Source organism: Triticum aestivum, chromosome 4A, assembly GCF_018294505.1.
Source record: "Triticum aestivum cultivar Chinese Spring chromosome 4A, IWGSC CS RefSeq v2.1, whole genome shotgun sequence".
Classification (NCBI taxonomy): domain Eukaryota; kingdom Viridiplantae; phylum Streptophyta; class Magnoliopsida; order Poales; family Poaceae; genus Triticum; species Triticum aestivum.
The window spans coordinates 367,731,353-367,743,623 of NC_057803.1; the positions used below are offsets into that span (position 1 = coordinate 367,731,353).

Consider the following 12,271-nt stretch of genomic DNA (forward strand, 5'->3'; position numbering starts at 1 on the left):
TGTCGCTCCGCCGCCGAGCACCTCGCCTCCCTGCTCCTCCCCGCGTCGCCGCTATCGCCTCACCGCGCCGTGCCCGCACCACCACGCAGCGCCCCACCGCCGTCTGCTTCCGCCGCCATCGCCCCCTTCGTTCACCGGCGACCCTGCGCCGCCCCGTCACCGAGCCTCGCTGCACCAGCGCCACCCCGTCGTCGCCCGGCCCCGGATCTGGCCGGAATGGGTCCGGAGCGACCGGATCCGGCCATCCCCACATCTCCCGGCGCCGTCCCCTCGCCGGCTCGTCGCCCAGCCTCGCCGGCGTCGCGCCGGAGCTGCTGCTCCCTGCCTCTCCGATCTAGGCGGGATCGGGAGGAGAACAACGAGCGCCCGCATGGGCCCCTCCCCGCACAGCAGGCCCAGATCTGGCCCAGCTCCCTCCTTCCTTCTTGGGCCGAGCCCAAATGGTGAGCCATCCCTCTAAACTCCGCTCGTGCGCACTTTAGCTATCATGCGCCCATGTTTTTTTCGTCCAAGTCCCTAGATCTGCATATTATATGTCCCTATTCATCACATCACAACTTTGCATCCGTAGCTCTGTTTTGTGCGTGTAGCATATCAAAATGTTCGTCTCAACGAGTACATCATTTCATCTCATTGCATCATTTTCATTTGAGCTCATCTTGATGCCCGAAATGCTGTTGGAAGAGGGCTATGTGATGAATTTGTCAGATCTGTTTCAGCAAATGGCATTTTGTCATTGTTGTCATGATTAATGTGTGCATGATATGATCCTGAGCTCTACATGTGTTTTGTTATATGCCATGCCATCTTTACAAGGGTGTATGCCATGTATTTTTGTGATCTTTGTGGTGACGAGCACAGGCTTGCAAAGTAGCATAATCGGTAATGCTGTTTTCAGGGACTTAGAATTTCACTAAGTCCTTGTCCTGTTTTTGTTGTTATGCCATATGTTCATGTTGTTTCCTAGTGATCCGTGCCTCTTTTAAGGATGATCAGTAAGGATGTTTTGTTAATATTGTTGTGCTCTATCCATCCATGTCTTTGTTTGCATTTATGGAGCACCCTAGCTTGAGTCAATCGAGCTCTACTTTTGCTATAAAATGTTCCTGGCAGATTGCTAACTTGTTTAGCGATTTTGCCGAGCTTGTTGTTGTTGATCCGTGCAAGCTATGATGTTGTTCTTGCCATGTCTAGCTTCTATGCCATGTCTTATTCATGGGTGTATGCTTATTTTGTCATGCCATGCTTCGTAGTGAGTGCATCGAGCTCGTAAACATGCCTACTCGTTGACTGTCTTATGCTTATTTTGTCATGCCATGCTTCGTAGTGAGTGCATCGAGCTCGTAAACATGCCTACTCGTTGACTGATTTGCATGTTCTAGTTTTTCACTAAGTCTGAATCTGTTTATGTTTTTGCCATGTTCACATGCTTGCAATTGTATTTTCTGATCCCTTTTGGCTCAAGGTCACTAAGAGACTTTTGTTAAGTGCTTTGAGTAGCTTCATGCCATGCCTTGCTTTGCCATGTTACGTTCCTGTAGCTTGTAGTTTTCATGCTCTAAATATTGCTTCCTGATGATAAATTCCAGCCTTGTGTTAATTTCACAAAGTCGGAAACCTGTTGTCATTTGCACTTTTGCCATGCTTGTTTGAACCTGTTAATGGATGAATTAGCCATAGCTCAGTGTTCATCTTTTGTTAAGCTTCATGAGTGGATCCCTGCCATGTATTTTGTTGTCGTGTTTGAGTGATGTAGCATATTTATCTTGATGCATTTAGATGGACACTCGCTGTTTATCGCAGACCGGTGCCATATTTGTTTTGCTTGCCATTTCCAAACCGTGCATCCGATTCCGGTGATCTTTATATCGATTTCAACCGAAATCAACTCCTCTTTCCAGTGGCACTCTTGTATTTTCAAGTTGAGTCCAGGTTCAATCATTCTTTTCCAAATCATGCATCTGCATCGCATACTGCATCCCTCATGCCTTGTTTATGTGTTGGTTGTTTACTATGTTGTGTGATTCTTTCCGGTGTTGCTTCTTTGGGTTGGTTCCGATTACGTGGCGTTTGTGAGGACCCGTTCGATTATGTCCGTTTGTCTTCTTCATGGACTCGTTCTTCTTCCTTGCGGGATTTCATGCAAGATGACCATACCCTCGAAATCACTTCTATCTTTGCTTGCTAGTTGCTCGCTCTTTTGCTATGCCTATGCTGTGATACCTACCACTTGCTTATCATGCCTCCCATATTGTTGACCTGGACTCCGCCGAGAAGAGACCATCACGGTTACACACGCGGTTGATGTATTTTAATTAAGATCAACTTCAGGTTTTCTACAACCGGGCATTAACAAATTCCCATGTGCCCATAACCGCGGGCACGGCTTTCGAAAGTTCAAAACCCTGCAGGGGTGTCCTAACTTAGCCCATCACAAGCTCTCACGGTCAACGAAGGATATTCCTTCTCCCAGGACGGCCCGATCAGACTCGGAATCTCGGTTACAAGATTCGACAATGGTAAAACAAGACCAGCAAAGCCACCCGAATGTGCTGACAAATCCCGATAGAAGCTGCACATATCTCGTTCTTAGGGCACACCGAATTGTCCAAGATTCCGGTAGGCCAACCCAGAGTTGCCCCTGGTGGCCACCGGCTGCTGACAGGTTGGACCAACACTCAGAGGAGCACTGGCCCGGGGGTTTAAAATAAAGATGACCCTTGAGTCCGCGAAACCCAAGGGAAAAAGGCTAGGTGGCAAATGGTAAAACCAAGGTTGGGCCTTGCTGGAGGAGTTTTATTCAAGGCGAACTGCCAAGGGGTTCCCATTATAACCCGACCGCGTAAGGAACGCAAAATCAAGGAACATAACACCGGTATGACGGAAACTAGGGTGGCAAGAGTGGAACAAAACACCAGGCATAAGGCCGAGCCTTCCACCCTTTACCAAGTATATAGATGCATTAAGGTAAACAAGTTGTAATAATGATATCCCAACAATAAACATGTTCCAATAAGGAACAAACTCCAAACTTCACCTGCAACTAGCAACGCTATAAGAGGGGCTGAGCAAAGCGGTAACATAGCCAAACAACGGTTTGCTAGGACAAGGTGGGTTAGAGGCTTGACATGGCAATATGGGAGGCATGATAAAGCATGTGGTAGGTATCGCGGCATAGGCATAGCAATAGAGCGAGCAACTATCAAGCAAAGATAGAAGTGATTTCGAGGGTATGGTCATCTTGCCTGCAAAGTTCTCCGAGTTGACGTAAGCTTGATCCTCGTACGCGTACTCAACGGGTTCTTCGATCACGTAATCGTCTTCCTGCTCTACCCAAAGCAAGAACACAAGCAATGGGAACCACAATCAACCACGGTGCAATGCGCAAGCAACATGATACAAAACATGACATGATATGCGGGATGTAATATGCAATGCATATGCGTGCTTCGGAAGGGAAAGATTGAACCAGGCCTCAACTTGGAAAACCAAGAGCGCCGCTGGAAAGATGAGTTGATCTCAGTCGAAATCGATATAAAGATCATCGGAATCGGATGCACGGTTTACAAATGGCAAGCAAAACAATAATGGCACAAATCTGCGATTAACAGCACGATGCCATCTAAAATGCAACAAGAAACTAAGCTACTGCACTCTAACATAGCAACAAAGCACATGGCAGTGATCCACTCAAGATGCTTGACAAAATATGAACACTGAGCTACGGCTAAATCACACAATAGCAGGTTCAAACAAGCATGGCAAAAGTGCAAAAGATATCAGTTTGCAGACTTAGTGAAAATAACATGTCAGGATTTAATATCAGGAAGCAATGTTTAGAGCAAGATAACAACATGCTACAGGAACTCATCATGGCAAAGCAAGGCATGGCATGAAACTACTCAAAGCATATAACAAAAGTCCCTTACTGACCATAAGCCAAAAAGGATCAGAAGATATGATGGCACCCATGTAAACATAGCAAGTTTCGTTAACAGATTCAGACTTAGCAGGAAACTGGACATGGCAAAAACAGAGTTACGTAGGCATGTTTGCGAGCTCGATGCACTCACCACAAGGCATTGCATGACAAACTAAGCATACACCCAGCAAGAAGACATGTTCAAGAAGACATGTTCAAGAAGCTAAACATGGCAAGAACAATCTCATGCCATACATGGGTCAACTACAACAACCTTGGCAAAATTGATTAACACGTAAACAATTTGCCAGAAACATTTTATAGCAAAAGTAGAACAAGATTGAGTCATGCTAGGGGTCTCCATAATTGCAAACAAAGACATGAATGGATATAACATAACAATATCTCGAAATCATCCTTACTGAACATGCTCAAAAGAGGCATGGATCACTCTGTAGCAACATGAATACATGGCATAAAAATAATATCAGGGAAATGACTTAGAAGAATTCTAAGTCCCTGAAATCAGCAACATCACGAGAGCTACTTTGCATGCATGTGCTAGTCACCACATTGATCACAAAAATACATGGCATACACCCCTGTAAAGATGGCATGGCATAGCCCAAAACACATGTAGGGCTCAAGTTCATAGGAGGCACACAATAATCATGGCAAAAATGACAAATATTCATAATCTGTTAAGAAACGGAAACTAACATTTTATAGCACTCTTGCAACAGTATTTTAGGCATCAAGATGGACTCAAACAAGCATGATGCAATGGAATAAAATGAAGAGCACATCCAGATGAATAATTTGATATATCACACGCGTGAAACGGAGCTACGGATGATGAGATATGATGCGATGAACATAGCTAAAATAAATATGCAAGGAAAATGACTGGCAAAATCGACATAGGGTTTGCCCGATCCAGATCTGGCACGGTCCCCTATGTCCGCCGGAGTCTCGCCAAAGTTGGGCGTGGAGGAGGCCGAAGATGCAAAACGGGCAACGGGGAACATGCTCGGATGCATGAGACGAACACGTATGCAAAAGCGATGCACATGATGACATGATATGAGATGCATGACATGGACAAAATGCAAAACGAAAACAAAACCCAACCACGAGGGAATATCATAACTTAGTGCCAAAAATTGCAGGAGTTGGAATACAAATATGGCAAGTTACATACGGGGTGTTACAACACTCCACCACTACAAAAGGATCTCGTCCCGAGATCTACGATTGGAAAAACTCCGGATATTCGAAACAGAGGTGGTCCTCGCGTTCCCAGGTGGCTTCACGGTCGGAATGGTGTAACCACTTCACTTTCAGGAATTTGATAGACTTGTTGCGAGTCTTGCGCTCAGTTTCTTCAAGGATAGCAACGGGATGCTCATGATAAGACATGTCTTCTTGGAGATCAATCTCTTCGAAGTTGATAGTGCGGTCAGGAGTCTTGAAACACTTGCGAAGCTGAGACACGTGAAACACGTCATGCACATTTCCAAAGTTGGATGGAAGCTCAAGTTGATAGGCGAGATCGCCTCTTTTGCCAATGATCTTGAAAGGACCCACGTATCTAGGGGCCAGCTTCCCTTTGATACCGAAGCGACGAGTACCTTTCATTGAAGAGACGCGGAGGTAGACATGGTCTCCGATCTCGAAAACCAAGTCACGATGCTTGCTATCATAGTAACTCTTCTGGCGCAATTGCGCGGGTTTGAGATTTTCACGAATGACTTTCTATATTTCTTCAGCCTCTGTGATTAAGCCATTGCCAAGTGGCGTTCACCAGTTTCTGACAAATTAAGAGGAGTACTTAAACTGGACAGAGCAACCGGTCACCTGGAGCAGAGAGGATCATTCTCCCCGGATTGAGAATCCGAGTTGTTTAGCCCTGGTGGTGGCACCTCAAGTCGATGATTATAACCTCACTAAAGTGCGTGCTTATGGACGAAGAAAGCAACATTAACATCCTATACGATGATACCTTCAGACGTATGAACCTGTCAAAAAAGCAACTCCGGCCTTCCTTAACCATTTTTCACGGGATCATTCCTGAAAAGTCTGCTTATCCTATTAGGCGGATCAAGCTGAAAGTTGCGTTTTGCACTAAGTACAACTACAAATCAGAGTTCCTCGCGTTTGAGATGGTCAAAATTAAGAGTCCATATTATGCCCTCTTTGAACAGCCGGCTTGCGCTCGCTTCATGGCCCGGCCTTGTTATGTCTACCTCAAGCTCAAGATGTCTGGGCCAGAGGGCACTATCATCGCACGCGAGTGTGTGCGTGAGAAAGGGGACATAACTTATGCTGAGACGGCCTGCACAGCGGAGCCAATGTTGACCCGTCCGACATGAAACATTTTCAAACACTATTAAGCACGAGATAACAACGAGGCGTTCATTTTCCTTCCCAATTTCCATGTACACATATAGATAGTTGAAGCTCAACTAGAGACTGCATTTTCTCATCCCAGCTTACTGAAAAATTAGGTGCCTAATATGTAAACATGATTAAGATATGAAGGAATGGACTCAACTCTCGACTTGCCTATACACTATGACAAACTTTGGCTAACTAACCTTACAACAAGTTCAGTATTCTTGATATGCATGTAAAAACCTGGTAACGTAGTCTAGTACGAACACCGGATGATCCCTCTTGCAACAACCATGGCCCTTGAAATTACCCATCTGCAGGGTTATCCATGTCAACAGAAGAATCTGCTGTTTACTCCGGCTCTGTACAGCTGCAAGCACCCGGAGCCAGAAGCGTGAAGCTTCACCTCCGTGCATGCCGGCACAAACAAAACATCCCCTTCCTTTGCTACTCCTTCGTCAGGCATGCCATCAGCCTGGATCTCGCCCTCCCCAGTCATGACGAGGAAGATGGATGGGCCAGGCACTGGTAACATGGTAACCGATTCACCTTGAGGTAGTGAGTAGCAATCAACTTCAAACTCATCAAATGGGGGTGTGTAACGAATTACATATGGCTGCACCAGAACACCTTGCAAAATTTCGGGGAACATCTGCATGCACAAGATCAAATGTGTATTACTTAAGGGAATAGAGCATAGTGTTTTAGAGAATATTTAAGCAACATATGTAAAAGCCCCATTGGCCCGCCCATTGGATATTCCAGCCAAAGTTTCTCAATGTGATCAAACTCCAAATGTTTTCAAAAACCACTTTGAATTGCTAAATTATGTTACAAACAACCGATTTTAGCGCACTAGCATGTAACAAAATAACCAATTACAATTAAGGCCTTGTTTGATAGCAAAGTATTAAAAAAACGCAGTATCAGCAAACTACAGTAATTTACCTGTAGGCATAAAATACCGTGGTTTTAACATAACAAAGTATTTTAGAGTATTGACAATACAGAGCACCTGTTTGGCTTGGCTATGGCTTGCGCAGTGCTGTAAATTTAGATGGCTAGCTGTTAGCGCTGCAAACACTACCTAGCTAGTCGTTGCATTCAACTAATCGGCCATGCAGATGCAGCTAGCTAGCATATACCTTACCGTTAGCAGGACAAGCACGTGTGGCTGGCTTCTTTACAATTTAGGATCCGTTATTCTTGGCAGCTAGCTGGGTAAGCCCTTACCATATGCGTGCATAAGAACAGGAGCATGCAAAAACTGAATGTAGCCTATGGAGAATCTACAGAGACGGCCGCAGCGGCGGCAGCGAACGCGATGGTGTGAGAGCGAGACGAGCTTGTTGTGAATAGCTAGCAACTAGCTTGTTTCTTTCGCTTGCTCTGTTTCTAAAAAAGAGGCCCATGGTTCTTTTTTTTATGCAGAGAAATTACCACAGTTTTGAGAATACTCTAGTTTTAATAACCCGGTATTTAGTGCTAGCCAAACAGGTCACAGCAAATAAAACTATGGTATCTGAAAAACTGCAGTATTTTTAGAATACTCAGAAAATACTTTGCTATCAAACAGGGCCTAACCTGCAGCAAAACATAATCAGAAACACTATTGACTGCCGATAGATGATGCTAAGCTGTATGCTGACAAAAATGAACACAATATGGCAAATAAAGAAACTGCATGCCAAAAGAATTGAAATTATAAACAGGACACTAGAGGTACAGATGAAAGGAACACAAAAAAAAGAACCTGCTTGTATGTCAGCATGGAGCAAAGAGTTTGGACATCTTTGTACTTAGGAGTCAGACCAGCACGAATTACGTTGTCTGAGGTAGCCATACATTCAACACACTCTCCTGATAGATATGCATGTGGTTCGTTGGCACCAATGTAAAGTGCTTCACCAGGGCTGAGCTTAACATAGTTAAAGAAAAATGCTGATAAAACGCCAACATCTCCTGGGTACTGCTGCTCTAGTGATAAAACTAGTTGCTCCTTCTCTGTAAAGGTTCTAATCTGAATGGGAGAAAGACATTATCAGTGCAAATAGTTGAATTACAAATACTAGGTTCTCCAAAACATATGACTTTTTTCTTCAAACAAGCAATAGCTGCATATGTATATTCCTCATGGTGTGATGATCCTGACTCAAGTAACACAAGACAGCAAGATGAAAGTAGCAGAAAATAAATCAATGTGCTGTGAGGAAAAGAACAAAGACACCAATAACAAAGATATCTTATGCTTACAATAGCTTTCAGATTATATGGTGGCTCCATGTATACAAAGTAAAACTTCAAAAGATTTTCAATTAGAAAAACTCCTCCACAGGGAACGCAGCAGTGCAGAAGTTAACAGTCTACTTACATGTATCTTAGCGAGATTTTCAACTACCTAATTTGTACTGAATACTTGGGACATGCATTATGAAATGATGTTGGTTGCCCACTACGATATAACTGAATAATTAGCTTCAGCAAGCAGTGATATCGCTTTGGTGGCTACAACCAAACGATGATTACTACTCCCTCTGTTCCGAATTACTTGTCGCAGATATGGATGTATCTAGATGTATTTTAGTTCTAGATACATCCATTTCTGCGACAAGTAATTTGGAACGGAGGGAGTACCTAGTTAGCCTGATTGTCTCATCGTTAATATTCACAACCATCAATCTTCCAAATTAAATACCCAGCTTAATACTCACAGTATCTTTTTGAGTTGAAATGAATGCTGCTTCAGTGTCTACGTTTCCATAGGTAGGATCCTAGAGCAAACTCAATTATTCCCAGACAACCATCAACTACACTAGTGCATAGTTATAGCAATCCTACTCCCACCAGGTCAGCTCCATAAATATTGGTACTTATGCATTCCTTTCAGCGCATTGAGATGTTACTCTGAAGCAGCTATCGAAATTCATGTTTACTTATTTATAGCATAGCGCATACATAGTTTATACATGCACAGTCTTTAAGGACAAGTAACAATTCAAATTCAGTTCTATTCTTCTACCTTTTCCAGGTAGTCGACGGCTATTCACAGCTACCACCTTACACCAAAGAAGAGATCGACCCAATGTTTTATTTCTGTCTTAGTGAATCCCGATTCAACACTAAAAGTATATTGACTCTTTCCCAAGACTTTTTTCTGTAAATACTGCATATTTGATTCCATCCATAAATCTACTTTCCCTCCTATGCTCTGAGTTCCAGCATCGATAAGAATTTGAGTTCTTATTGTTCTTATGTTATGGTATGAATATACCATACCAATTTGTTATGTATGGATGATGGACGAGATTCCATGGATAGAGAGCCAGTTCCAATAGACTTATGGAACGTTCCGTTCATGTGCATCCAGCAGGAATTGAACCGATAAATTTACCAATTATGAGTTGAGCGCTTTAACCATTCAGCCATGGATGCTTAACAGGGATCATCGTACATCATAAATAACTAATTTTCATATATAAAGACATATCATAGAAAAAAGAAATCAATTACTCATATTTACTAGGAGTATATTTTTTATACTGTACAGTTGGCCTAAAAAAAATTTTAGACACTGGAACTGTAAGAACCTGGAAAGCAAAAAAAAACAATAAAAAATTAACCAAAAGCATTTAATAGCCAAGTGTAGGTCTCAAAAAATTACTGTTTCATCTACGACAAGATTGACCTACATGACTCTGGTAGGCAGCATTCAACTATGCTTTTCCTAGACATTTCCTATGACTTCCACTTCCACCATTGTTTAGAAAGAAAATAAAAACTGGAGGAGCTGTTTATGGTTGGTACACAAACATGGACAAAACAATTGCAGATACTAGAGCACTAGGAAACGAAAGATACTGACATCAACCTCCCAGTGAACACAATCATAGGTAATTCAAATGAACATGAAATTGTCTATGCCAATAACCCAGCAAAGATATTTACCTTTATCTCCCCATTCAAGCGACTCTTTAATTTGGAAATTGCTGCAGCAACTGCTTCTTTGCTTGTTGCCATTAGCTTAGTAAAAGCTGATTGCAGATATGACCTTACTCCAATACCTCCATCGTGCTCTTTGGCAGTCATAAGCTTCACAACATCTTCTTTGCCAACTAACATTTGAACCTCAGGTACAGTCCTCAAAACATCCTTGAGCTCCTGGACCACAGTATGAATAAATCAGTACTTGATTCTAAAATGATCGACTGTTAATTGCTTACAGTTCCAAAAGCTCATAGTTAATATCATAGCCCACATTTTCAACAATCGAGTGTTTGCACTATCTGGAACAATGCATCCTTTTTGGAAGAATATAACCAATGCAAGATAGAATTTGAAGTATCTAAAAAGAGGCAAATTGTACTTTCTACAAAACAGGATAGTTCTAACAAAATGAACATAGCAAAGGTTTCTCTGCTCCATACTTCCCACCCTAAATGTATCTATCTAATCATTAGTCAAGAAAAGAGGAGTGCCTCTTACAATACTTTAGCTACACTAACCATTTAACCAACAAGAATCTAAACTTCACCGTAAATATTTTACAAGAGTCCTAATAACCCTTATTTACCCATCTGGTATGCAATAAAAAAACTATTGCCACATAGCAAATTCAGTCGAACAAACATCAAGCAACGCCAATTGCACAGCGGCTTTGACTATTCATAAATTTCCTGCCACCTACCTAACAAGCGAACTTTTCCAACCGCATCGCTGGATGTGATTTGGACAGAATGTGTGCATGGGGCCAACAAGTAAGATGCCAATGCCGCCGAGGGATATACAGGACAACTTGCGGGACGCCATCACTGTCTTCTGAACAAGGACCACGGTACCTCATGGAAGGCAAGTGATTTGCCAGCATGTTCATACTCTGTTTTTAAACTCTTCTTCTGACAAAATTTCTAAAAAATAAACAAGGGTTGCTCACATAAATGCAGATGGTACTTCGGCGAATAATCAGACCTTGATCGTTGGGCTGTCAGTGAGCAATTACACTATTCTACAGTTACAAATCTCTATTATTATTATCAAACTCGTTAGTAGCCAGATCCACACCTCACTTGGTATTTTGACATTGGTCAGCTCATCCCACCAACCCATGAGGAATCATATTGGGAATCTGCTTGCCACGTCGAATAAACAATCCACCTACCGCATCGAACTTCCCTAAGTAACTAACTCAAGTACTCGACGCGTCAGCTGACCCTATTAGAACAATCCCAGGTCAACCAAACCATTAGAACAATCGCAGATCAGCGTAAATGGAAATGAATCGGCCATTCAACAAAGCAGCGATTCAACAGTACGTGCACGCAAGGAATGCAGGCGCACAAACCTGGACGCTGACGAAGCCGCAGAGGGCGCGGAACTCGGTGACGGCAACGGCCATCTCAGGCTTGTGGTTGGCGTCGCGGTACGTGGTAGGGCGCAGCGCGTGGAGCGCCCTGGCGAGCTCCCTGTCCGGATGCGCCTGGATGGAGAGCGGCTTCGCCACCGACAGCACCTTGAATAGGAAGGGGAGGTCGCCGTCCCAGCGCGCGGTGACGGCGCGGCCGAGGAGCGCAGCGGGGTTGCGCGCCAGCCACTCCCTGAGCGAGACCGCGCCGCCGTCGTCGGATGCTAGCGACGACGGGGCAGCCGGGTGGGTGCCCATCCAGAGCTCGGCGCAGGGGCGGCCCTCCTCTGTCTTGCCGGCGAGGCGCGCGACGAGGGAGGCGTCCCCGCGGCTGCCCCACTCGTAGTGCTGCACGGCGCCGCGCAGCCGCAGGACGCCCTTGGGGGGAGAGCACGGCTCCAGCTCCGGGTCGTGTTCGCGGTCGGCAGGGAGGAGGAGCCCCAGGCCACCCATCGCGCCTAACCCTAGCCCGAGGCCGAGCCCCAATTGGGCGGAGGAGGAGGCGGTGGAGGAGGACGCCATCGAGGCAGCGAGGGCGTCGTCGGCGGGAAGGAGGA

General features: G+C 44.4%; 1 protein-coding gene across 1 annotated transcript; it reads right to left on the bottom strand.

Moving 5' to 3' along the window:
- Positions 1-6,320: 6,320 nt before the first annotated feature.
- On the bottom strand, positions 6,321-12,271 carry LOC123086117 (mannose-6-phosphate isomerase 1; the record flags this gene model as incomplete). Its single annotated transcript, XM_044507831.1, is given in 4 exon segments — positions 6,321-6,968; positions 8,070-8,336; positions 10,262-10,474; positions 11,655-12,271. Coding segments are annotated over 4 exon segments (1,383 nt in total). The 3' UTR covers positions 6,321-6,647.